Source organism: Asterias amurensis, chromosome 11 (assembly GCF_032118995.1).
Source record: "Asterias amurensis chromosome 11, ASM3211899v1".
Taxonomy (NCBI): Eukaryota; Metazoa; Echinodermata; class Asteroidea; order Forcipulatida; family Asteriidae; genus Asterias; species Asterias amurensis.
Window position 1 is genome coordinate 19610390 of NC_092658.1, and position 27898 is coordinate 19638287.

A 27898-nucleotide genomic window follows, 5' to 3' on the forward strand; every position below is an offset into this window, starting at 1 on the left:
AAGATTTCATCTTTCACAAGGCAGAGTCAAGCGAAATGAAAGTCTAGATTTCATCTTTCACAAGGCAGAGTCAAGCGAAATGAAAGTCTAGATTTCATCTTTCACAAGGCAGAGTCAAGCGAAATGAAAGTCTAGATTTCATCTCCTGATTATCTTCTGCTATAATGTACTTATCTGTACATCATATATTTCTCCTCTCTTTTTCTATAAATGTATATGTATTTGTTTGTACTTGTTTTATGCCTCTGAAAAAAGGTCTGGTTTGGATCAAAAGCTAAGGCCATCTACCCTACTCATTAAATAATCGTATAAAAGATATAGGCCTATATTATTATTATTATTTATTACTCATATAAGTCTGTGTACAATCAATTTGATTATATATCATTTTGTATTATTCATTTTGAATTACGATGATTTCTGCAATATTGAATAAACCTATAAACTTCTTAAAAAAATGAGAGCATATAAACAAAATCACCAACAGCTAAAACATTCAGGAAGTGTTCAACTTCAAAGACTGAGCATACAGTGGCAGTGGACACTATCGGTAATTACTCATAATAATTATAAGCATAAAACCTTATCTGGGAAAGAGTAATGGGGACAGGTTGGTAATATAAAACCTAATGAGAATTGGCTCCCTCTGAAGTGGAGTAGTTTTCGAGAAAGAAGTATTTTTCCTCGATTTTGATTTCAAGACCTCAGATTTAGAACTTGAGGTCTCGAAATCAAGCATCTGAAAGCACACAACTTCGTGTGACAAGGGTGTTTTTTCTTTCATCTCGCAATTTCGATGACCGATTGAGCTCAAATTTTCACAGGGTTGTTATTTTATGCACATGTTGAGATACAGCAAGTGAGAATACTGGTCTTTGACAATTACCAATAGAGTCCACTTTCTTTAACTCTAAAATACTTAAAAAATACACACAAAAATACGAAGAAGTCTCACAGCTTTGTACAGTAAGGGGAACTTATTCTTTGACACTTGAACTGTTATCCTCTGCTCAGGTATATACGGGGAGTCGCAGGGTCCATTAAATTATTCTCCCCAAAAAAAAAAAACAGCTTCACCAGTGTAACTTTACAAAAGTCTGAGCATCAACCTTGATTTTTATTTTTTTTAATTCATCCACAATTGACCCCTTGCACGCATGTAACACGCCGCGACTGTGCCACGCTCACCATTCTGGAGGTCAATAGGTTTACGTGTAAACGCTGCGCCACCAAAAATGCGCACTTCTCTGCTGAACAACGCACAATGACGTTGCCCACCAATATGGCACATGCAAGATTATTCTGATGATGACGTCAGGTGAATTGGGTTAATACCCCAAGTTAGAGTTCAACAACCCCCTGGTCACAAATGGGCAACACTTTTACACTGTTTGACCTTTCTCAGGCTTTAAAATCTGTCTTGAAAATAATTATTTTTGAGGGCAAACGTCTGTTTTCTCTTTTTTAAAGGACATCTACTAACAAAGTGCGTTTTACACAAGTTAAAGGCACTGGACACTATTGATAATTACTCAAAGTAATTTTGAGCATAAAAACTTACTTGGTAACGAGCAAAGGAGAGCTGTTGATAGTATATAACACATTGAGAAAAACGGCTCCCTCTGAATTGATTTTGAGACTTCAGGCTGAGGTCTCAAATTAAAGCATCTGAAAGTACACTAAATTTTGTGACAAGGGTGTTTTTTCTACCTATACTTACTCCCAACTTCGACAACCAATGGAGTTCATATTAACAAGTTTATTATTTTATGCATGTAGAGCTACACCAAGACAATTACCAAAGGTGTCCAGTACCTTTAGAAGTGAGGTTAGAGATTTGTATTTTTTCCCATTTTCCGTTGGGACTCTTATCTATCTGAAACTAATAATAATAAGAGACATTTATATAGCGCTCTTACACGAGGTACCACAGCGCTTTATGCATGTAGAGCTACACCAAGTGAGAAGACAATAACCAAAGGTGTCCAGTACCTTTCAAAAGAAGGTACATGTTTGGTAATTACTCAGAACCAGTATTAGCTTAAAACTGACTTGGTAACGAGCATTGGAGAGCTGTTGATAATATAAAACATTGTCAGAAATGGGTCCCTGTGAAGTAGCATCGATTTTGAGAAAGAGGTTATTTCTCACTAAAATAATAAAAGACTTCTAGCCAGAAGTCTTTTATTCCTATCTGACTATCTGAAAGCACACTAATTCGCCCAACAAGGGTGTTTTTTCTCTCATCGTTTTCTCGCAACTCTGATGACCAATTGAGCTTAAATTTTCACAGGCGTGTTATTAAATTTATGCTTATGGTTAATGCACCAAGTGAGAAGTCTGGTCTTTGACAATTACCCGAGGTGTCCAGTACAAGTGAGGTGGATCACACAACTCATTTTGACTCTGTAGCCTCTTGTAGAGGAGCTTTGCCCATCCCTGCACCTCAAATCTATTTCCAGGAAAACTCTTAAGCCCTCTGGAAATTATCTGTAATTCAGAGACCCTCTGTCGATACTAATTTTTCACGTGACTCCTCGACTGCTACAGACACGGAGAGTTCAAGGCTGGCTGTGTTAATACTGAGAGGTTGTGCAGTCTGAGAGGTTGGGAGATCGTAGGACTTATTGGGATGAAGCACGGGCACTTTACAGGCACGGCAACAGCAGATCCGTTTAAGGTAAGGGGCGACCGCTGCTCGGACCTCTTCACGTCGAGCACAGAACATGACAAAGACGACCACACCCTACCACAAACAATAACGACATACATATGAATTTGTAATTATATAGTTTTTGTATTGATTGTGTATACTTGTATTTGGCCAGTGGATGTCACGCTATCTATCTATTCTATATTACTTCTGCAATATGACTAAATAAAGTGGCGGGCTTCCAAGAGCAGGCTGCCCACCCAACGACTTCAGTAGAGTGTAAGCGCCTTTTCACATGAGGCAACTTGGAGGCAACCAATTGCGATGCATGCAAATGGAACACTTTGGTAGCACATTTTTTGAGTAATTTTTCAAATAATAGCCTCACAATCCCCAAGAAACATAGGTGAATATTTCAATTTGATTGCCTTTCCTTCACGAACATTGCCTGGAATCGGTTGCATGCAAATTAGTTTGCGCATTTTGATATGTTCATAAAAACTTGAATTTGTTATCATAAGTTTTGTACACATTGTGTTCTCCCTGTTTTATGTATGGAATACAGCCCAAATAACCCAAATAATTTAAGAAACAATACAATGAACAGACCTGCAAGGAGTTAAACAGACAGAAGAGGAGCTGGAAGGCGAAAGTTGCCCCTTCAATGGCCAAGAACCCAAAGCACCAAGTTAAGCCCATAAGGGCTGAGATTCCCACAGCATTCTGGAGGCGTTTGGTTATTTGTTCTGACCGAGATGCCTCTTTGACCTTGAGGAGACTGCGCATGACCAGGATGAAAGTGATGACGTTGTGGAGGAGGATGAGAGCGATTGGGGTAATGAGACCGAGGTACATGGCCAGACCAGAAGAGATGAAACAACTACAGTCAAAATAAAAGTAATGATTGTGTTGTAAAACAGCTCTAATTAATTGTACTTTATTCAATAACAGACCCAGAGGTAGACCGGGGAAACGATGGCTGGAACCCGGGACCTACCTCGGGAGGACGGCTATGATGATGATACTTCAATAACACTAACAGGTTGTCAAACTACTCTAGCATTACATGAACCTACATAGCTTCAGGCAAGTACGAGGTACAAGTTTCTGTACTCGACGTCTCATTGTTGAATTGAAAAAATTCTAGAGGAATATTTTAAAATCCCTTTAAATTCCGGTCCTTATTTTAAAATCCCTTTAAATTCCGGTCCTAGTAGAAAGTTAGTATTTCATAGGTATCGTTATTACAAAACTTACTAATCATCATGCTTGTAGGATTCTGTCGCTGCTGCCAAAGTTGCGGTCAGGACAATCAGTGGAGATCCTTTAAAAAATAAGAGCAGTGTGAATTAATAGTAGGAGCAATGCAGGTGTTCCACAAGGTTTTATTTTAGGCCCATCAATATAAATTCCATGCAAGTTCTGATGGTGTCGAGCCCATGTATCGTGTTATGAATAGCAAGTTGTGCAGAATTATTCAACTCAGAGGAGATCCTTTAAAAAATAAAAAACAGTGTGAATTAATGGTAGGAGTAATGCTAGTGTTCCACAAGGTTTTATTTAGGCCCATCATGATATTTACTGCATGTGCTGATGATGTGCCCAAATGTATCGTATCATGAGTGGCAAGTTATGCAGAATGATTCAACTCCTCTAAAAAGACCCTTATACCGATGCTAAGTTAGGACTGGCTCAGCGCCTTTGCCAAAAAAGAAAAGATGTGTTCAACCAGTCCTATGATATGTGAAATCGATTGAAATCAAATTCATGTTTTAGAGCTTTACCCCAAGCAAGGAGTCCAGCTTTGATCATGTATCGTGGCGTGTCTTCAGGGAACACCTTGACGGTGCTGACGTACATATTCCTGGCTTCAACAGCCATCCACATCAAGGTGGTCAGACTCAAGTAGTGAATCAGAGCTCCAACAAATACACACCATCCTCCAGAACCCTGCAGATGAGATCAGAGATAACGTACTGCACGTTCCCTTATCAATTGGTCGTCGAAGTTGCGAGGAAATGATGAAAGAAAAAAGCACCCTTCTTGTACAAATTTGTATGCTTTCAGATAGGAATAAAAGACTTCTAGCTAGAAGTCTCTTAATATTTTAGTGAGAAATTACCTTTTTCTCAAAAACTACGTTACTTCAGAGGGAGTTGTTTTTCACAATTTTTTTTACTATCAACAGCTCCCCAATGCTTCCTTACCTAATCAGTTTTTAAATTAATATATGTTTTGAGTAATTACCAAACGTTTACCTTCCCTTTAAGGCAACAGTGATTTCACATTTCATTATCGTTACACTTACCCTTCCATTGTCAATGCCAGCCAGGAACACGATGTACAGCATCAACAAGGAGAAACAAAAATGGATGAAAACCTGACGAGATTTGCCGGTGCGTAGTTTGCTGGATGGAAAATCAATCATCAGCTATTAACATACATTGTTTGTTTGTTTGTTTGTTTGTTTGTTTGTTGGGGTGGGTGTTTGTTTGTTTGTTTGCTTGTTTGTTTGGACGTGGGCTTTGTCACTTAAGCCACAACTGCCATTAAAGAATGATAGTTCTTTAACTCCTTAAAAAAAGATTTGATTTCTTTATGTCCAGTCTCCAATACAACTTGAATGTAAAAAGGATGGCTTCACGGGTTACACAAGTGAGTAAATAAAGCCTATTTTAGAAATAGGTGGAAGATTAGATGTTCTGGTGGGTCAGCTGATATTTCTCTACATCCATTCTTCAGTGTTGTTGACAAGAGCGGTCTTGCGACCAGTGCCAACCCCACAGACTTACCTTATAGACAAATAAATTACCAATGTAATAGCGAGAGCTGCAACTGATAGAGCACCTCCTATTTGGCTGATGAGATCAAGTGCTGGGGTGAAGGAGAGACCATCATCTCTACGTTTCTGACCCTTCACATCCTGCGCAAAGAAAAAAGTAGAAATCTGTTTGACTGTTTCCCGGTCTAACCATTGTAACATTACGATTCAGCGCCTTGTATCCTTTGGCAACTTTGCACTTTATAAATACAGTTGCTAAAAATGTTCATTGAAACCTCAACACGTACCTCATTGAAACTTCAACATGTATCACAGTGAAACCTCAACACGTACCTCATTGAAACTTCAACATGCATCGCAGTGAAACCTCAACACGTACCTCATTGAAACCTCAACATGTATCACAGTGAAACCTCAACACGTACCTCATTGAAACTTTATCATGTATCACAGTGAAACCTCAACACATACCTCATTGAAACTTCAACATGCATCGCAGTGAAACCTCAACACGTACCTCATTGAAACCTCAACATGTATCGCAGTGAAACCTCAACACGTACTTCATTGAAACTTCAACATGTATCGCAGTGAAACCTCAACACGTACCTTATTGAAACCTTGACACAACTCCTTGAAATCATGAGTGGTACATCCTTGAAACCTCAAAAATTTTCATTGAAACTTCAACATGTATCGCAGTGAAACCTCAACACGTACCTCCTTGAAACCTTGACACAACTCATTGAAATCATAAGTGGTACCTCCTTGAAACCTCAAACATGTTCATTGGAACTTCAACATGTATCGCAGTAGAACCTCAACACGTACCTCATTGAAACTTCAACATGTATCGCAGTGAAATCTCAACACGTACCTCATTGAAACCTTGACACAACTCCTTGAAATCATAAGTGGTACCTCCTTGAAACCTCAAAAATGTTCACTGAAACTTCAACATGTATCGCAGTGAAACCTCAACACGTACCTCATTGAAACCTTGACACAACTCCTTGAAATCATAAGTGGTACCTCCTTGAAACCTCAAACAAGTTCATTGAAACTTCAACATGTATCGCAGTGGAACCTCAACACATACCTCATTGAAACCTCAAAATGTATCATAGTGAAACCTCAACACGTACCTCATTGAAACCTTGACACAACTCCTTGGTACCTCCTTGAAACCTACAAAATGTTCACTGAAACTTCAACATGTATCGCAGTGAAACCTCAACATGTACCTCATTGAAACCTTGACACAACTCCTTGAAATCATAAGTGGTACCTCCTTGAAACCTCAAACAAGTTCATTGAAACTTCAACATGTATCGCAGTGGAACCTCAACACATACCTCATTGAAACCTCAACATGTATCATAGTGAAACCTCAACACATACCTCATTGAATCCTGAACACATGCCTCCTTGAAACCTCAACACTTACCTTGGTGACACCTCAACATGTACCTATGTGACCCCTTAACAAGTACATAACTCCTCAAAACCTCAGCATGTACTTGTAATCTCAACATGTACAATCCAACTACTCTTAAAATAAAAACTTGTCATAATTTTAGCAAAATGAAATTAATATGCTCAAAACAGGCTCGTAAATATAGTAAATGTATGTAAAGTGTTCCAGGGTCTTGGAGAGAGTTACATACCACAAGTATGGCGAAGTTAGTAGCATGGTCACAATCACATGACACTTTGTCATCGGTCATCTCAGCAAGCTGGCAGCCCTCTGTGGACCAGAAACCGGACTCCTCACCAAATTCCCAGAACACACATTTGATTGTGTCAACGTCTTCTTGGGATACACTGGGTAGAATCTATAATAGTGAGATCACAAAACAATCATCTTGACAGGCATTATATACTTCATGCAAAGTAGACCTTGATCCCTACGAGTGTCAGTCAGTACCCTATTCATATTAAAGGGTTTAGTTGATACATTTTGTAAATTTTTGGCCTTGACACAGTGGATGAAGATGTATGTAATATAATTCACATGTAGAAGTTTCAACTTCATTAGTTGTCATATTTTTAGAAAAAAAAAGTGAAAATCACACAGCAACTTATTTCAGGAGAGTTCGTAAATCCCTTGTACATACTAAAAGAGTTTTGGTGGAAGTGTTCTGCTTATTTCTCAAGAACTACAGCACCTCAGAAAGTAATATTTGAAGGGAAGCTTTCTACTATCATTATCTTTAAACCGTGTAAGTTTAATGTAAATCTATGGAGTTTTGTGTCGCACAAAAAGTAACCAACACATTCGACGTAGATTTTGTTTACAGTTAAATTTTAGATTACTGTTTTTGTAAGTGTATTTCAAAAAGGCCTATAAAGATGGTCTTACATGTACCTTGAAGTCGATGACCACTGGATCAGTGAGGTTTTTTAACTTGACACCTTCTACTGCCAGTGAAACGATGGACCCAGCGACTTTTGTTGTCACGTTGTTTGTGCCGTTTGAACCTTCCATAACTCCAGTCTGGAACAATGTGTCATCAGCGTAGACTATGAAACTAGCTTGTAGGGATGTTGTGCTGTTACCTGCTATCAATGGTTTTATTTTAAGCTATCATTTATAACCTTAAAGTAGGGTGACCAAAGGAACTACACAAATGTGGGAAGGTTCAACTAGTTATTGGCACACCGCTAATAATAAGCGCAAATTTGGCTGGCAGGGTATATTTGTAGGGGTGTAATGGAAACCACAGAACCTAGCTAGCACAGTGGATCAGAAAGACATCTGGAAGCCTGCTATAAAGAACAGATGGCTCACTTTATCAGAGGGTTAGATCTGGGTAGGTCTGAAAAAGTCAGTACAAATTTGTCTACAAAGTACTTGTATACAAATGCAAAGTATTTTCGGCCCTTAGAAAACTACACAATTCTGGGGCCTGATGACAACCCCCTCCCTTCCCCCTTAGATGTGTGAAATGTCTGGTCTACTACATATTTAAATAATACTTTTTGACTCCCCCGTCAGGGCATTGCATTGTTTTACGATCTAGTGTTACCAATGTATATTTGGTTTGCGCTAACACCATGAGTGTATCTGTTTGCCAGGTAGAGTTTGTTCTTTAAGGGAACTGTCTTTATTCTACTGCCGCGTAGTAGATGTTCGGGAGTTAGGGAGACTTTTCAGTTCTGAAAAGAACTGTCCTGCTTTTTAACTATTACCAGGGCGGATGGTATAGAAAATAGGCTGGGACTACTACTTTAGCTTATACATGTAGGTTCGTGATTAACTGTACTACCGCGGAGTCAGGAGTCAAGAACAAACTCTACCTGGCAAGTAGATACACACATGATGTTACCGCAAACCATACATTGATACCTCACCATGCATGCAATGCCTCAAATCCTTTATTGTAGTTCTGATTCTGGTGAATTACTGCACAATCTCCACATATCGGGATGTGTACACGTGCAGGTGTACACGTGTGCAGGTGTAGTTTTACCAGCTCTTAATCCAAAGGCTTATTACTCAAAGCGTGTGTATGGTATCATCAACCAGCTTTGAATCAAGATAGTTTGCATAGTCTTGGCAATATACGTACAGGAATAAATACTGGCATTCTCTAACAACTTGTTTGCTGTACTGGTGTTTGCAAAAACCCAATTTTTTTTTCACTGGCTAAACAAAACTTATGTTGGTTTTCTGTACTCAATGTTTCTATTATTACCTTGTCGTAGCAAGTAAATGATGTTCGCTGGTAACTTAATCGATGCAACAACATCATTTGGTATTTCACTGGCATTCGTGAATGTTTTGATCTCAGTCCCATCTAGAGAGCCCTCTTGTGGTGACCTCGAGCCAGCTGTCTCCTGTTGTACTGATGCAAAGCTGAATCCATTACTTGCGTCTATGGGGTCAATACTCACTGCCTCGACATGGATAGTATTCTGTTGTATGCTGACCTTTCCTTCTTGCTGAAGGGTCAGGGAAACTTGAGCCTCAACTGACTGGATGATAGCCGAGGAGCTCTTACTGTCTGGGGAATCTTGCGTCTCTTTGGCGTTCATAATGACATTAGAGACTGTCTCGATCACGGCATCAGTCACCTGATTGTGTAAAGCCAAACAAAGTTTATACTCAGTGCGTGAACTGCTGAGTTTCTAGAGATCGTACGGTCTGATGGTTATGGTATTTGCTGCAGTGATAATAAGACATAAAACGAGCATGCAAGAAGGGAAACATTTTAGAAATAAAATTGAACGATTCAAAGTTTGGCAAGAGGTGGACAAGACAGTGCATTGTAGAGAGACAAGTCTTCACTCTTACCTCTGGATCCCCAGATCCTGCACTGACAATGTTTTCTAAAATCTGTGAAATCGCTTCCACGTCACTTTCGCTGGATGAAGAATTTGAAGAAGTCTGATTGACAAGAAACTCGGCCACTTCTTCTGCATTTCCTTCCGTCACATCAACCTGCCAAAATGAAAAATTTATGTTTGAGACAACAAACTCTGACATCAAAAATCTCATAAAACTCTGCAATGTTTTCATGTTTTCATTTAGCTTACTATACAATTCCAATAGTTCACCAAACCTTACATCAACGATATCTTCAACGGTAACAGTCTTCATTGCTTCACCGCAGCTTTGAATCTCGTGTTCCTTCCAATAGAAATACCGAGTGGGAGGTGCTGTTGAACAGTTTCTTGTGGCTCTTGGAAATCCAGCTGTGAATATTTTACAAAAATTATTCTTAAGAAATTAATTTTCATTATATCACACACACTCTCTTTAGAAAAAAATGTTAACTACTTTGAAAAGAAATTGGAGAAACGGTGATCGTAAAGGAAAATCTACTGGGAGATTCCCTGTGTGGCAGGAAGTTCCGTCCCCCGTACGGTGATCTGTTTACAAACTTCTTCTGATCATGTGCCCTCTTTTATGAACCATGCTCCTACAGCTAATGTTTATTACCCATAAGAGGGACAAAATCACCGGCGTACAGAATTCCCTGTGATTCCAGCAGGATCCAGAAGGAATCCGACTGGGAATCCTCCCGAGTTCCCAGCAAAATTCCGGCAGGACTTGGCGGAATTTTTTGCAGGATCCAGGCGAGATCCTAGAAAAATTACAGTTTTGTTTTCTGAGGGGGAAGCACTTATTGAACTGGACAGAAATGTTCTTATTAATGTTGTCATTCACTTTATTATCATAACACTTGCTCCAAGCTAAAATTTGTTTGTAATTATTGTTCACACAAACCATTCATCGTAGTGAGCGGGCATCTCTCGATGGACTCTGCAATTAAACCAGCCATCGTCACCGGCCAGAACAGGGTACCAAGCACCGCATCTTCGGTGACTTCTGGTGCACACTGACCTTTATTGGAGTGGTGCATGAAAGGAAACGTTCAATGTTGAGCTCTCAAAAAAAAAAGGATATACATATATAGATGCTCTGAAAACAACACAAATGCTCAGCAAAGGTAAAAATGCTTTCATGATTTTTTTAATTTAAATTTTATTCTATTCTCCAACTATTTTTTCATTATCTTCCACTTTTGCCTGACAAAACACCTAAAAACAAAGTCTTTAAACCACGGTCCCTGATTAGTTTAAAGGCGGTGGACACTATTGGTAATTACTCAAAATAATTATTAGCATAAAATCTTACTTGGTAACACGTATTAGGGTGCTGTTGATAGTATAAAACATTGTGAGAAACGGCTCCCTCTGAAGTGACATAGTTTTGGGGAAAGAAGTAATTTTCCACGAATTCGATTTTGAGACCTCCCCAGAATTACATTTTGAGGTCTCGAAATCAAGCATCTGAAAGTGGCAACTTCGGGTGACGAGGGTGTTTTTCTTTTTATAGTTATCTCGCAACTTCAACGACTAATTGAGCTCAAATTTTATTGGTTTGTTATTTTATGCATATGTTGAGATACACCAAGTGAGAATTTGACATATACCAATAGTGTCCAGTGTCTTTAAGACAAGCTTGCTATTTTTCCCATTAACCTCCACTTTTACCTGACAAAACACCTGAACACAATGTCTTTAAACCACAGTCCTTGAGTAGCTTAATCTTATCTATTCATTGTCTTTATTTTCATACCCTTTGCGTGAACCAAATTTTGGAATATTCAACTTGTTGGACAGCAGTTTTTATATACTCTATTATACTATGTCTTTTCCTGAAGGTTGCACAACAAAATTCCCAATGTACGTTGTATACTTACCGATAACCTGAAACACAAAAGAACACTGCAAGACCAAATTGTTGAATCCAAACCACTGATGAAACGTCACTTCATGTTCACCAATCAAAAATCCATCTCCAGAATCCGCAGTCGATGTGAAGTTTGTCTCGTCCCAGCCAGTCAGATCTGGTTCCTGCCAGTTCACTCTAGTTGAAGTGAGGCCAGGATCCGCCACGACTGAAAAGGTTGTTGGGCAAACCAGATCTACCACTGTTTGTAAGGAAGATCCAATTAAATAGTTCGATCGAATCTAATGAAATCTATGATTTAAAAGTTTACAATTCAAACCCCACCCCAAAAGGCCGAGCCAGGATCAGTTGAGATCGTCACATTCAACGGGCAGACTAGATCAACCTCTGTATATAAGGAAACAAACAGGGAGACTGCCATGATTGGTAGAATAGCACAATTGAGCACCAACACAAGGTCACAATATTGATTTGTCTAACTTTCATTTACTAACAGATTTGACTTGGTTTGGCCATAAATACAATTTTTAATATCTTAGAAAGGAAAAAAAACCATTTAGGTTAAAAAAATTATCCCTTTTGAGGGCTAGCTTGATTTGGGGTCTTTCAAGTAATATGGGTGTTTGAACAGTCTGTGCATGGTCTAAGCAAATAAAAGTAATAAAAACTTAATAGTATTAAAATATAATACATTCAAGGCACCTGTGACTGTGACGGTGAAGTTACAGAAGTTCTGATTCCCATTAGCGTCTGTTCCCTTGTACACCACCTCCGTATCTCCAACTGAGAAAGTTCCGTATCCATCTTGTTGTTGACAATCACTGTCAATGGTTGCTGAGCAATCAAACTCCACATCAACAGGCCCACTATTATTTGAGAAGACTGGAGGGATCCATGAATAAAGAACCGGATTGGTGGATCTTGTGGGAAGTATGACGTCGTCAGGGCAACCTTGAATGGAAAGGAATTCAGTAGCTATAAGTAAGACGGATTTTAACAATAGCTGTTGATTTACTGAACCTTGCAACTGTCACACTAGTTGTAGACCCTCTATCAAAGCTGTATCAAGATAGAATCAGAAGGCTAAGTTTTGAAATAAGACTAACCAAGGATCGTGCTGTTGGATAAGTGGAAGAGCCAGCGCCCTCTTGTCCCGATATTGGTACGCTCGTTGATGTTTACAATGTCATCTGTCAGTGATCCAGCTACACTGTGGTATGTGACATTATCACCAGCATTGTAACCAACCTGGAAAGTTGAATGTATAAATCAGACAAAAGATTATATCAACAAAAAGCCCTTTTAAAATTACTTGAAGTTGTTGGCAACAGTGTTGGTCTTTATGAGGGATGCACTTAAAATATTTTTGGGGTGTGCTAGAAAATAAAAACATACCTCTGGAATAATCCTCTTAGTAACCAATGACGTATTGGAGCCCAAAGTGCAGTGTAAACGAATAAGCCAATGGTGGACGCATCAAGACGCTTTAGGTTTAGGTAATTTTTTGTCTGTAAACACCCAAATCAAACGGCGCACTCAAGTGTCCAGCGTAAATGGTATACACAATTTGTCGTTAACACTGCACTTCTGGTTTAAAGGAACAGGTTGCCTTGGATCAGTCGAGTTGGTCTTTGAAAAGCGTTTGTAACCGTTTTTTATAAAATGCATATGGGTAGAAAGATGTTGTAAAAGTAGAATACAATGATCCACACAAACATGCCTCGAAATTGCGTGGTTTTCCTTTTACCTCGTCGACTAACACGTCGGCCATTTATGGGGGTCAACTATATGCATTTTATAAAAAACGGTTACAAACGCTTTTGTTTTGACCAACTCGTCCGATCCAAGGCAACGTGTTCCTTTAACATCTATTCACTGAGCTATAAAAATAGCTCCTTTATAAGCTCCATGATTAGACTTACCATGAACTTAACCAACAGACTAGATCAAACAAGTAATGTTTATGATTCAGAGAGGGAGATAGTGAAGTAATAGTGGTGAAGGGAAGGGATAACTGTCCAGATGGTGCCACCACTTTTTCACTCAATTTTACAAAAAGGAATATCTCATAGAGGAAAATTAGATACTAGCCTATATTTCATATCAAATAAAAAAGTGGTGGCGCCATACGGAAAATTTTCCAAGGTGACAAAGGGTGAAATACCTGTGCCCATTCACGTTGGTCCGGTGCTATTCCCCATCTTATCTCTTTGTAATTATAAATCACAAAAGACTGTGCACCATCCGTCAGTAAAACAGCTTGGAATGTATTAGTCTGCATTTGGGAAAGATAAGGCACTTTAGTGAGAAACATACATATTTGGAAAAATTTTAAAAATAAACTAAATCGAATAGTGAAATACTATGAAAGTAATAGTGAAATATTACGAGAGTATTACTTTTGCAGCGCAAGAAGCTGGGTATTGGCGAGTTCCTCTTCTTGAGAAATAACCAAACAAAGAGCATATTGTCTTACTATGGTTATGTCGCTGGTTCTGTAGGCTGGAACTTCGTACCAAGTTGCTATTAACATCCACGATGCTCTGAAACCAAACTGGTCACTTCCTTGTCTGACAACCGCCTCTCCACGATCAAATATAACCTCACTATCAGAGGTCCGAACATATGGGCGGTACATCACATTCCCAGTTGTTGTAATGTCGATATCGCTCCAAAAGGCTGCAAGAATTGGTATATCCCATGGAAAGGTTTCAGGCATGAACACAGTCGTGCCTTCTCCAAATGATATTAAGCCTTTGACGGACACCTTTGAAAAATTGAACAAAAAAAATTCTAAGAGCATTCTAAAAACTCCAGGGTCAGAATGATGTTGTAATTTAATAAAGTGTTTTTGCCATGTAAAACGAACCATGATGGAAGAAATTATAGTTTCCACTTACAAACAAAGAAGAGAAACTTTGACCAAAGAATGGAACGGGCATCGGAGGTGTTATTACGTCTGAAAAAATGTCAAGTGTTCTTGTCACTGATGCGTCTCCAACCCCAAATGGAAATAAGATATCTGAAAAGAAGGTAACATTGTCAAACCAACAGTTCGTACATCAGCTGAATATTGAATATTTTCAGGGTTTAATACCTAAATCCCATGAGAGGCAAAAATGTGACGATCGAGAGAGTATCCGACATACGCCACTAACTAAGCAAACTGGTTTTATACCAACTCCATTAGCCTTTTTGAGGTATGGCGGACATAATAGGGGGAGTGTACTGTTTAGTGTTTGGTTTGGATGTATACAGACAAACTTACCCAAAACCTTTTAGTAGTGCTGTCCGCCATATCTCAAAATGACTTATGGTTTTACTCTAGGCTAGGGATGGGTAAATCAATCGTCCACTTTAAATTGATAAGTATTGTATGGTGGCCCTGAAGGGACATCGCATAACGCAAACATGTGTGCATACGTATGCAATGTAATGAAACGAATCGCGAATTTATGCGCACACGTATACAATATCGTGAAACAATTCGCAAATATGTGCGCACACGTATGCAATGCACGTATGCAATGTCGTGAAACAAATCGCGAATATGTGCGCATACGTATGCATTGTCGTGAAACAATTTGCGAATATGTGCGCACACATATGCAATGTCGTGAAACAAATCACGAATACGTGCGCATACGTATGCAATGTCGTGAACCAAATCGCGAATATGTGCGCACACGAATGCGATTTGTTTTTGCAATGTCGTGAATTTTATTGCATACCATGTTGCATACCATTAGGATGATGTCATAGTTGTTGACAATTTGTTACCGATCTAGGGAGTACGTGGCGCTACAGTCAGGCTCCCTCTGTAAGCATGTGTATACCCAGAAACTTGGCACCAGGCCAACCGGAAGACCACCCGCCTCGCTTGCCTCACAACAAAGACTTCTGCTGCAATGACTACCGCTTATCTCACTGTAGGAAAGAAACCCCCCAGATCATAAAAAGACATTTTTTTCAAAGGTATGCAACATGGTATGCAATCAAATTCACGACATCGCAAATAATAAACCCTCTTTTGGAGGGTGGGGGAAACGATATATATGTGTTGTGTCCCCTACGACGAAGCTCAAGTATCATTGCACTGTGTAAACCTTGTGTCCTGCCATGTGCATTAATCCTGAGGGCAAGGATAACACAACTTTGTGCAGGGTGGGGACACTATATAAAATGTCCCCCTCAAAATGGCCCAAGATCATTGCACCACAGACATCTGAAATGCGAATTTTCCCAGGGCCTTCAGCGGGCCCGGACCCGCTGGCATTGGCAATTGACCCCCTAAAACTTGTGTCATAGATCCGCACCTAAAAATGCTGTAAACTTCGCGAAAGGTTCTAATGCTGCTCATAGTTATAAGCATTATATGCAGAAATAATATGGGTTTAAGGAGCTACTATTGAGTTGTTTTTTTTTAGATACAATAATCATGATAGCAAAAGAAATTGTGCCTCAAGGCATGAATTTGGTCTTAAATTCCAACATCTGCGAGGCCGGGGGGGCACATCACCCCTCAGACTCCCTAGATTGCACCATGCAGAGAGCATCTATACGCCCTAAAAGTTTTCCCGGGGCCCTAACCCGGGCCCGAACCCCACGCCGTAATTTTATGATAAAAAATGTCACCCCCCCCCATGAGAACTATTGTAGAGAGGGCGAGACAATCTGCAAAAGTACGCCCTATACATTTTTTAATGAAGATATTGAATAGGCCCTTTACATGTGAAGGGCGTTGCGTTTTTGTGATACCTCTGAAAATCCGTAGAGAATAACCCAGGAATAATAATTGTGTAATAGGAACACGCATTCTGAGAAACGTTCTTATTAGGGCCTAGATACATGTAGTTGGCCTAAAATCAGGGTTTTTTCAAAACCACTTAATTTGAAGTGAAATGTTTCTCCGCTTTATAATCTACTAAAATTCTTAATAATGAACTACTCTCTTAAGCTGCTGTAATCTTTATACCAAAGTTTGTATTGACATTAAGAGTGATTGTCAAATCGTCCTTCCCTGGACAAGTTTAAAAAAATAATATTGTCAAAGACCAGATCCAAATCTGTAAAAATGTTGGCTCATTGGTTATATTAAATTGCAGGAAAAGATTGAAAGAAAACCCTTGCACATTGCTTGCTTCCAGATGCATGAAGTCTAAGATTCGAACTAAACCAATTCAGAATAACCTCTCTTATTAAAAACTACGTTACTTCATGGGAGTCGTTTCTCAAAATGCTATATGCTGCTCGTTACATGAAGTATTTTTTTGTTATTATATATTTTAAGTAATTACCAAACCTGTGTCCATTAGATCACATACATGTACCCTTGGATGTAATCATTTTCTCTGTGGTCTGATTTCAGGAGGCAGTTTGTAAACTCAACCACTCAGTACAAACGGGCGTCAAAATGACTTACCGTCTCCTTGTTGGGCGTTCACTGCAGCGACGACACATAGGCCTATTGCCACCACAACTTGGATCTGTAAGAGTCGTGTCATTTCTCCTTTTAAGTTGGTTTATATGTTAACAATAATGATTGAAAAAAATTCAAACAACCCATAGAATTTACCCCATAAACTAGTTTGCGTCTACAGAGGATTTATTTGTGGTAAATAGCTGTTTTAGAGACCGAAAGCCGAGACTACCTACATTTTGTTACAACACACACTCCTAAACAAGGAACTAAACTACAGTCATGTGCACCCACATATCACACAATAACCACTTGTTGTGGCTTGCAGAAGTGCCTGGGAAGTTCAACGGTGATGTCGCCAGACTTTCACGGTCCATTCAAGATAAACTGCCACGGAAAAAGTATTATTAAATAAATCCGTCGTAGGAATATTGTTGTCTGGTTTTGGTTTGGTTTGGTTTTGAGAAACAATGACAACTGCTTTATGTTTTCATATATTATTTGGTTTGCGGTAACACTATGTGTGTATCTACTTGCCAGGTATAATTTGTTCTTTAGAGAACTGTCTTGCTTAATTCTACTACCGTGGAGTAGATTGTTCGGATGTCCGCGGGAGACTTCTCAGTTCTGAAATGGTGTTAACGCAAACCAAATTATATAGGAATATTGTTGTTGTCTGGTTTTGGTTAGGTTAGAGAAAACAATAATAACTGCTTTAACCTATGTTTTGCTTTAGATCTGCGTTATCCTAAACCTGCTGCAGACTGTTGACGGTATAGCGAAACCAAAATAGTCTATTTCGGTACCAACATAACAGTTTTAATCGCAACTTATCGAAATCAAATTTTAGAAAAATTACTTCTTTCTCGAAAACTAGGTCACTTCAGAGGGAGCCGTTTCTCACAATGTTTTATACTATCAACCTCTCCCCATTACTCATTACGAAGTCAGATTTTAAGCTGATGATTATTTTGAGTAACTACCAATAGTGTCCATCCCCTTTAACTAGGAACAACATTCACACGCAATTGAATACGCCCATAATGGTTACATAGCGCTGGGAATTCCCTGAAAAGTAACCTGCTGCCAAAATTGCATTGTTGTTCTCAACGCCTGGGGAGCACACACATTGAGTAAACATTGAACAATAATGATGTTTGAAAAGATTCCTTTTGCAAGGAAGTTTGATTGAAACTGTTTCCGCGATGTATTGGCCTAATATGCTCGACCTATTCAAACTTCAAAAAGTGTCACATTTTAACAATTATACACGTGTAGATCGTTGTTCTGCATGATGACACACATTGAATACGGACCTTTTGAATTAAATCCAAGTTTTTGAGGAAGTTTGGTCGAATATCAGTTTCAGTTTAGTATTATGATAACCCTATTCTAACTTTTACACTCTATCAAAATAAACACATTAATTTTTTGTTTATGGAAGTAACCTAACAAATCAATGAGCCACCAGCCTTAAAATACGAATCTGCGTCAAAACTTAATATAAGTGTAGTAGGTAAAAAAGGTAAAAACATCTTGCTGAATCACATAAGATTCTCAAGACTGGGTCAAACAGTAGCGGCAAAGACCCAACGGAAGGTAATGAACATGAAAATCCCCAAAACGTTGGCAGCAAAGCGACGGCAAAGAGGGAAAACTCGATGGATCAGTAGTATGAGAGGCGTATAGACCTCCTTTTTATGAGGGTCATGACCCTCAGTCATGAGGGTCTTCGATCTACTCTAGCAGACTTTGGACCGGGTCGCTCGATTGATGTGTAAGGGGTGTATTTGTCTAGAAAAATTGTTTTGTTTTAAATTAATAAAGAAAAATGTTTGTTTGTTTGTTTGTTTATTTGTTTGCCTGTTTGTTTGTTTGGTTTTGTTTGTTTGTTCTTGATTTGTTTTTAATTTGTAACTAGCATGGTAAGATAAAGAAAATTGAAGAGACATTTCTCGATACAATCAACCGTTGCACGCACACCCCTTGTTAAAGAGTGTACAATGCCCGTAGTTTTTATTGTCGTGGTACTACGTTTTGATCGTGTACGAGCCTGCTTTTAATTAAAATGTGGGAGTATACAAAAGCCTTACCACAAAAGCCTTACTCGAGAAAGGCTTTTGTGGTCCACGGGGATAGGCTTAAAGGCAGTGGACACTATTGGTAATTACTCAAAATAATTATTGGCATAAAACCTTTTTTGGTGACGAGTAATGGGGAGAGGTTGATGGTATAAAACATTGTGAGAAACAGCTCCCTCTGAAGTGCCATAGTTTTCGAGAAAGAAGTAATTTTCCACGAATTTGATTTCGAGACCTCAAGTTTAGAACTTGAGGTCTCGAAATCAACCATCTAAATGCACACAACTTCGTGTTGCAAGGGTTTTTTTCTTTCATTGTTATCTTGCAAGTTCGATGACCGATTGAGCTCAAATTTTCACAGGTTTGTTATTTTATGCATATGTTGAGATACACAACTTTGACAATTACCAATAGTGTCCACTGCCTTTAAGCCGTATGAGGGTAAACCCCTTCAGCCTTGGGCGTATCAGCCTAAGAGGGTTGTGGAAGTTCCCTTAGGAGATCAACATGAGGTTGCCCCTGAAGACGGGCACAATGAAAGTGAGGATGTGAGCGTAGGTGATGAACCTGAGGTTGTCCTGGAAAGTGGGCACGATGATGTTGAGGATGTGAGTGAGGGACCAGAAAAAGGGCTCAAACCTACTGCAGGTTCTGAGACTGGTCCAACTAATGTAGTAGGCCAAACAGGGTTAGATATAGGCCTACCTGATGGGCACGAAACCTCTCGGAGTATCTGAAAAGGGGACACCGACTACCTGTGAGGTTTAGGTAGCACTGTTTAGGTAGTAGGGTTATTGATGGTGGTATTGACTGAAGGTTTTGTTTGGTTGTTTTTGTTTTGCTGCAGGATGGTTGAGGCTTGCTATTAGTGTCATGACACCTTCACCTGCAAACAGGGCCTGTGGCGTCACCTTCGGGTTAAGCATGGCCCGCCCAAGTTTCTCCACTGCAAGAGGTGTAGCTTTAATGAGAAGAGGTGAGATAATTTTGGGAGACACATACCGGATTTGCCACCCTGATTACCAGGTGGAGGGTGCGAGGATCCAAGCCAAGCTCGAGAAGGAACCTCGCAGATGTTCCCCTGTGTTGAATGGGGGAATGACACTCCCAATCTCGGTGGACCGGTCAGTGCTGGTTGGACGACTAGCCGGTGATGACCCAACCAAGCGGTCCTTAGCCCCAGCTACGGTGAGCAAGCCAGCCCCATCGCCCAAGGCTCCAACCGAAGAAAACCAGGCACCTCTGAGCCCCACAGTCATCAGCTGGTCACCAACCCCGATATCGCCTCTTCATGCTCCACCAAGGTCCCCTTCGATTCGGTTGGTGGGCAAACCCAGCACCTTGTTGGCAATCATGAGAGGAAAGCCTGCAAACACAGACGACTCTCCCCCAGGGACATCGTCCGAATCATCGTCCAAGAGCGCAGCTCCCGAGGCAGACCATGGAGGAAGGAATAGAAGGAGCTCGAACGATCCGCAAAACCGCAGAGTAACAAAAGAATACCCTGACAATGCCCCTGTCTGACCAGTGGAAAAAGATAGGACACCTCCAGCTGGACGGCCGATTAACGAGCAGGATTAGATCTCTTTGTACAGAACGTGCGGTACCGCCGCTCTGCACCGTTGCCTTCAACGTCCAATCATCGTCCAAGAGCGCAGCTCCCGAGGCAGACCAAGATGGCGGCGATGACTCCGTGCATCCGGAGGTACCAGCAAGACGGACCCGGTTTGCCCGGCTGGAGGAGACGCTGTGCCGGAAGACGTACTTGGGTGCCAAGCTCGTCGATGTGGAGAACATCACACGCGTGTATATCAAATTAGTGGACCCTTCCCGCTACACCTTGGACCCCTAGCTGAGTAGACGAGCGATGAACTTAAGACTGAAATCATTTTTATTCTTGCCTCAATGACATTTTTGAAAAATCAGCGCAGTATTCCGTCAAATTTACATTTTGAATAAATTGTTAAATTTTAAGATAAATCACAGTGTTCTTGTTCAATTATAACGACTTGTATGCTTGCGGGTTCTGTGCAAGGCGTTACGCCGTTGTGAGGCATAGTCTGTATTTGAGACGATTGTGTAACTTGCGTGAGGTTCACCTGTCACTTGGGCCCGATAGTGCTTTATAACTGCATTTATTCATTGCATTGTCTGAGGGCCTGATATTATTAGAAGGCAGGGTTATTGGGTTGTGTTGTAATTATAAACCTGTGAATTATCTATTGATTATTGTACTTGAAATAAACCATTTAACTGTGCCTTGGAACCTATATGAATCCCCAGGAGGTTATTTGAAGTTTCCTAACTGCTCGTTCATAATTTGAGGTTAATCTATGTCTAGGCGTAGGTACTTATCCACCAAACGAACCGCCCGCAGGATTTAGCCGCCGCTCGTTATATTTTTATCCCCCCCCCCCTGTGTTTGGGTAGCTGCTCACCTGAGCACCAGGGCTCATAGATATATTTTGGGGTGTGATAATTAACCCGGGGGTCGGTGTCCCCGTCGAACAAGACCAGACTCTTTGGCCCCACCCCCCGCTCCCGCCACAATATTTGCCACGATTTTAGGGACATCCTGAAAATAGGACGTCCTACGAAGGCGCTAAACCTTTTGGTAATTGCAATTCTCATTCTCACTTGGTGTATCCCTACTTATAAGTTATAGTTTCTGGTTATAAATTATGCTAGTACTTAAATAGGAATAGTTAGTAGGATATTCGGTGCCGATCGGAGTCACCTGTATCATTTTATGATTTATTCATTCATTGCATAACACATGGGAAGTTAGTCCTACTTTACTTGCGGTTAATGACAAGAAAAATACAGATATTTAAGATTTGTTTACTCTAAACATACCTTTGAAACATAGCAAGTCTTTGGTGAACAATCAGGTGTACCTTGAAGAATCACAGGCGGAGGGAAAAACTACTCATTTTTAGTAAACTTAGTGAGGTCTTTTTTTTCCTGCTGGTGTCGGCCTCAAATCTCCCTCCATTGATCACACCTTGAACAAGAGAGGGCGCTCTCCAACAATAACGGGGATTTAAAAGGACTGGAAGGGGCTTCCCCTTTCAGATTTCAGATTATCGTGAGAGTACTGTACTATGCATCACACCCCATGTAAAAGTATAAAAAAAATTAAAATAAACAATTTTTAATGCTTCATAAGGGTTTCTGTGTTGTTGTTTTATCATGTATTATATTTATATCTACAATGGTTGTTCAATATTATTCTTCCCTATAATTTTACCTAAACCATCTCAGCTCCCTGGGGAGTATAGGCCTATATATACTCCCCAGGGAACTGAGATACAACCTGTGCTGCCAAGTATATGCAGCGAACCAAGCTTAATCAATCACAGGAACCACCTCTGCCCTCAAGTTTACCCCTGGTTGAAGAGAACCATTATAGTTAGAGTGTCGACTTGCTGAAGAACACAAGTGTCATGACCGGGATTTGAACCCACACCCTGTTGCTCAGCAACCCAGAACTTAAGATCTTAAGACCAATGTACTAAACCTCTCAGCCTTGACATGCCACAGAAATGGTGCAGAATTTATGGTAGAATATCTGAATGATGACTGCTCTATGAATGACGATAACCCCATGGGGTCAATTTCACAAAGTGATAGGACTAGTCTTAATTTAAGACTAGTCCAAGGAGATATTTTAAAAACGTACGGCTAGTCCTATAGTTAAGACGAGTAACTCGTCCTAACTCGAGATAAGACGAGTCTTAACTCTTTGTGAAATCCAGTCCACCCCCAGTGATCTTCACTTTAGGGTAAAGATTAGGAAAATACACTTGGGTGTCGCAACCTAAGGGGTGCATGCAATCCTTCGAATTGTTAAAACCCTGCGTTAAAGGGGGCGGGGACCATCACGTACTGCCAAATTTGTCCCTTTAAAATAAAATAATAAAAAATTGCTGATTCATTAATGAAACAAAACAAAATTAATTTCCTGACTTCCTTCACTACACGCTCGAGAAACAAAATGAAAAGTTTGAGTGGTCTTGATTTATTGGTTTATCCAGGCCGAGCAAAAACAATAGAGCAAGTCATGGTTTCCAAGGGGTTTTCCCATTGCCCATCACTATCACCTTGGCATAGAGGCAGTTGGGGGTGTTTGAAGCTTTCATTCAAGCTTTTACTCAGTCATGTCAGTGACCTCAGTATCTAAAAGAAGTTTGAAATGCTTGGAGTCCATTTGTGTAGCAGTATAGACGATGTTACCTATGTTTACATTCAAACCGCCCTCTGTTGACAAAACACTCTATACGTCATGTTTCACCGGGCACTGAGTTGCGCAGTCACAGTAAGATTGCGTACACTTTCTAGCTGGCTGCCAAAACTCAAAGGTTTTGCCCGGCGGTATGCGCGCGAATCATGTTATGGTTTTCGTGTGATGTCAGAGGTCACATCGTCTATATGCACCCATTTTAATTATTCATTTAAGAGTAGACCCCGACCCGAGAGGGCGCTGTTCGTGACGTCAATCGAGGCAGACTTTGCCTGTAATGCGTAGAGTAAACACAATTGCAAAGTACATGTACGGACCAAGTCGTGAGTTTGTACGTTCAGGCGGGTTCGGAAGTTAGGCGGGTTCGGAAGAGCGCCACCTTGTGCCGTAATTCTGCCAACACTTCATAATGTAAACTTTTTACAAGCGGCACCTGGTGAATGGAAACAAATCTTAAGGGGTGGGGAAAAAAATGGTGTTTTTTTTAGTAATTGCCAGAAATGAAAACAAATCCTTCAACAAAGTTATGTTTTAGTCTATTTAGTTTATTGGATGTAAACCATCTATACAATCAGTCCTTAAATCCATGTGTATAAAGGAGCTCCAGGTTGAAGATGAAATTTTTCTATGAATAAGGCAAGGCACTTTAGCAATTGACCAGGGCCCAATTTCATAGAGCTGCTAAGCACAAAAATTTGCTTAACATGAAATTTCTGCCTCGATAAAACAGGATTACCAACCGAAAATTCCACGTGATTTTCAGGATGAGCAAACTACAGCTGAATACCAGTAACAAGCAATATGCTTTATGATCCTCTTTTTATCAAGGAAGAAATTTCATGCTAAGCAAATTTGTTGTGCTTAGCAGCTCTATGAAATTGGGCCGCTGGCTTAGAGATAGACCCCTTGCATTGTCCACCAAACTGAGATCGAACAATGGAAAGATACAACTTTCAGCCAATCATATTAATTGGCCTCAGTGAGGACCCCAGTGTGGATTGTGACGTCATAGGTAAGAAGTCTATTATTGAATGAATGCAAAATAAAACAAATCTAGGCTGCATTCTATTCATACAAAATTTACATCAAAATAAGGGCCCCTTGAAATCTGGACTGTTCCATTTCACAAGGCGGAGTCGAGTGAAATTTCTGCTATAGTGTACTTATACCCCGCATCAATTGTATAAAAGATATAATAGCCCTATATTATTGTATATTTCTCATAACTCTGTGTACAATCAATTTGATTAGATAACATTTTGAAATTACTGCGATTTCTGCAATATTGAATAAACGTACCCTATATCCTTCTTACAATGTTACCTTTCCAGCCTAAATGCACAAGTAAAAAGTGTCAATTGTATCCAAACTAAGGCGAAAACACAAATGCTTATTTTCTGTTTTGCAAATATTCTAAGCAGACAATGGACAGATTCGGCCTGTCAATCAAACTGTGCGCGTTCACCCATTTGACCAATCACCGCAATGATTGTGGTCGGACAAACTCGGTCATGCGTGCGCATATATTTGGCACGCGCAGCACAATCGTGCAGAATGTCATTTGGAGTGCTTGTACACGTATCTTGCTCACGTGCGCGGAGGGCGGAGCTAAGTGGAAAGCCGGAACAATCCATTGATAGCGCCATTATATTAAGATATTATACTGTGCACAACTATATAGCAACTCAGTTAATAGAAATAAAGAGCTTACGAATACATTATATGTTTAAAAAAGGTAAAATATAACCCAAAGAATCACTGTTCAGCTAAAAATTTCTAAAAGTGTTCAACTTTCAAAAACTGAGCACTGAGCATATTATTATGAATTTAAAATATTCAAAAATACACCAAAAAGGTCCGGTTTGGATCAAAAGCTAAGGCCATCTACCCTACTCATTAAATAATCGTATAAAAGATATAGGCCTATATTATTATTATTATTATTTATTACTCATATAAGTCTGTGTACACTCAATTTGATTATATAACATTTTGTATTATTCATTTTGAATTACGATGGTTTCTGCAATATTAAATAAACCTATAAACTTCTTAAAAAAATGAGAGCAATAAACAAAATCACCAACAGCTAAAACATTCAGGAAGTGTTCAACTTCAAAGACTGAGCATAAAGTGGCAGTGGACACTATCGGTAATTACTCAAAATAATTATAAGCATAAAACCTTATCTGGGAAAGAGTAATGGGGACAGGTTGGTAATATAAAACCTAATGAGAATTGGCTCCCTCTGAAGTGGAGTAGTTTTCGAGAAAGAAGTATTTTTCCTCGATTTTGATTTCAAGACCTCAGATTTAGAACTTGAGGTCTCGAAATCAAGCATCTGAAAGCACACAACATCGTGTGACAAGGGTGTTTTTTCGTTTATCTCGCAATTTTGATGACCGATTGAGCTCAAATTTTCACAGGTTTTTTAATTTTATGCACATGTTGAGATACAGCAAGTGAGAATACTGGTCTTTGACAATTACCAATTGAGTCCACTTTCTTTAACTCTAAAATACTTTAAAAATACACACAAAAATACGAAGAAGTCTCACAGCTTTGTACAGTAAGGGGAAATTATTCTTTGACACTTGAACTGTTATCCTCTGCTCAGGTATATACGGGGAGTCGCAGGGTCCATTAAATTATTCTTCCTAAAAAAAAACCTCTTCACCAGTGTAACTTTACAAAAGTCTGAGCATCAATCTTGATTATTTTTTTTTTAATCCATCCACAATTGACCCCTTGCACGCATGTCACACGCCACGACTGTGCCACGCTCACCATTCTGGAGGTCAATAGGTTTACGTGTAAACGCTGCGCCACCAAAAATGCGCACTTCTCTGCTGAGCAACGCACAATGACGTTGCCCACCAATATGGCGCATGCAAGATTATTCTGATGATGACGTCAGGTGAATTGGGTTAATACCCCAAGTTAGAGTTCAACAACCCCCTGGTCACAAATGGGCAACACTTTTACACTGTTTGACCTTTATCAGGCTTTAAAATCTGTCTTGAATATAATTATTTTTGAGGGCCTACAAAATATTAATTTGGGCAAACGTCTGTTTTCTCTTTTTTAAAGGACATCTACTAACAAAGTGCGTTTTACACAAGTTAAAGGCACTGGACACTATTGATAATTACTCAAAGTAATTTTGAGCATAAAAACTTACTTGGTAACGAGCAAAGGAGAGCTGTTGATAGTATATAACACATTGAGAAAAACGGCTCCCTCTGAATTGAATTCAAGACTTCAGGCTGAGGTCTCAAATTAAAGCATCTGAAAGTACACTAACTTTTGTGACAAGGGTGTTTTTTCTACCTATACTTACTCCCAACTTCGACAACCAATTGAGTTCATATTAACAAGTTTATTATTTTATGCATGTAGAGCTACACCAAGTGAGAAGACAAAAACCAAAGGTGTCCAGTACCTTTAAAAAGAAGGTACACGTTTGGTAATTACTCAGAACAAGTATTGGCTTAAAACTGACTTGGTAACGAGCATTGGAGAGCTGTTGATAGTATAAAACATTGTGAGAAATGGCTCCCTGTGAAGTAGCATAGATTTTGAGAAAGAGGTTATTTCTCACTAAAATAAAAAAAGACTTCTAGCTAGAAGTCTTTTATTCCTATTTGAAAGCACACTAATTCACCCAACAAGGGTGTTTTTTCTCTCATCGTTTTCTCGCAACTCTGATGACCAATTGAGCTTAATTTTCACAGGCTTGTTATTAAATTTATGCTTACGGTTGGATGCACCAAGTGAGAAGTCTGGTCTTTGACAATTACCAAAGGTGTACCTTCCCTTTAAAAGTGAGGTGGATCACGTAACTCAATTTGACCTTGTAGCCTCTTGTAGAGGAGCTTTGCCCATCCCTGCACCTCAAATCCCTTACCGAGAAAACTGTCAAGCTCTCTGGAGATTATCTGTAATTCAAAGAGCCTCTGTCGATACATATTTTTCATGTGACTCCTCGACTGCTACAGACACAGAAAGATCAAGGCTGGCTGTGTTAATACTTGAAGTGCCGAGTGCAGTCTGAGAGGTTGGGAGATCGTAGGACCTATCGGGATGAAGCTCGGGTGCTTGACACACACGGCAACAGCAGATCCGTCTAAGGTAAGGGGCGACCGCTGCTCGGACCTCTTCACGTCGAGCACAGAACATGACAAAGACGACCACACCCTACCACAAACAATAACGGCATACATATGAGTTTGTTAATTATACAGTTTTTATATTGATTGTGTATACTTGTATTTGGCCACTGGATGTTACGTTTCTATGGTTTTTAACGTGGACAATAAATAAATCTATTCTATCTATCTATTCTATATTTACTTCTGCAATATGACTAAATAATGTGGTGGGCTTCCAAGCAGAGGGCCGACCGCCCATCGACTTCAGAAGAGTGTAAGCACCTTCTCACATGAGGCAACTTTGAGGCAACCAATTGCGATGCATGCAAATGGAACACTTTGGTAGCACATTTTTTTTAGTAATATT

The 27898-nt window shown here is 39.7% G+C and overlaps 2 protein-coding genes across 6 annotated transcripts in view; both read right to left on the bottom strand.

The window, feature by feature from the left end:
- Positions 1-2497: 2497 nt before the first annotated feature.
- Positions 2498-22122, bottom strand: LOC139944025 (adhesion G-protein coupled receptor G7-like). Of its 4 annotated transcripts, XM_071940965.1 has the most exons (20): positions 21994-22122; positions 17060-17123; positions 14538-14659; positions 14114-14404; positions 13802-13912; positions 12744-12885; positions 12340-12588; positions 11648-11878; positions 10669-10785; positions 10006-10133; positions 9733-9879; positions 9134-9512; positions 7804-7997; positions 7103-7270; positions 5446-5576; positions 4962-5061; positions 4438-4603; positions 3911-3977; positions 3263-3533; positions 2498-2746 (listed from the first exon to the last, which is right to left on the bottom strand). In XM_071940965.1, exons 3-20 carry the CDS (start codon positions 14577-14579, stop codon positions 2498-2500), a joined length of 3183 nt encoding a protein of 1060 aa, XP_071797066.1. In that variant the 5' UTR covers positions 14580-14659; positions 17060-17123; positions 21994-22122. The 4 variants fall into 4 exon arrangements, with proteins under 4 accessions (XP_071797066.1, XP_071797067.1, XP_071797065.1 ...); XM_071940966.1 differs by lacking the exon at positions 17060-17123 and having other exon boundaries at positions 21994-22091; XM_071940964.1 differs by lacking the exon at positions 21994-22122 and having other exon boundaries at positions 7804-7994; positions 17060-17330.
- A 1782-nt stretch (positions 22123-23904) lies between these two features.
- Positions 23905-27898, bottom strand: part of LOC139944020 (uncharacterized) — a 57909-nt gene continuing 53915 nt past the window's right edge. For both annotated transcript variants that reach the window (XM_071940954.1, XM_071940955.1), the window contains exon 32: positions 23905-27577. In XM_071940954.1, coding sequence (XP_071797055.1) covers positions 27326-27577 — 252 coding nt within the window. In that variant the 3' untranslated portion in view covers positions 23905-27325. The remainder of the gene's footprint in view (positions 27578-27898) is intronic.

Bases quoted from the DNA above. Each gene is read 5' to 3' on its own strand.
- LOC139944025 (XM_071940963.1), bottom strand. From the start codon at position 17,141: ATGACACGACTCTTACAGATCCAAGTTGTGGTGGCAATAGGCCTATGT. The intron at 10,134-10,668 runs GTTTGTGTGAAC...AAATATTCACAG, and splicing joins CCCGCTCACTACGATGAATG to CTGGATTTCCAAGAGCCACA. The intron at 5,062-5,445 runs GTAAGTCTGTGG...TTTTCCATCCAG, and splicing joins GTAATTTATTTGTCTATAAG to CAAACTACGCACCGGCAAAT.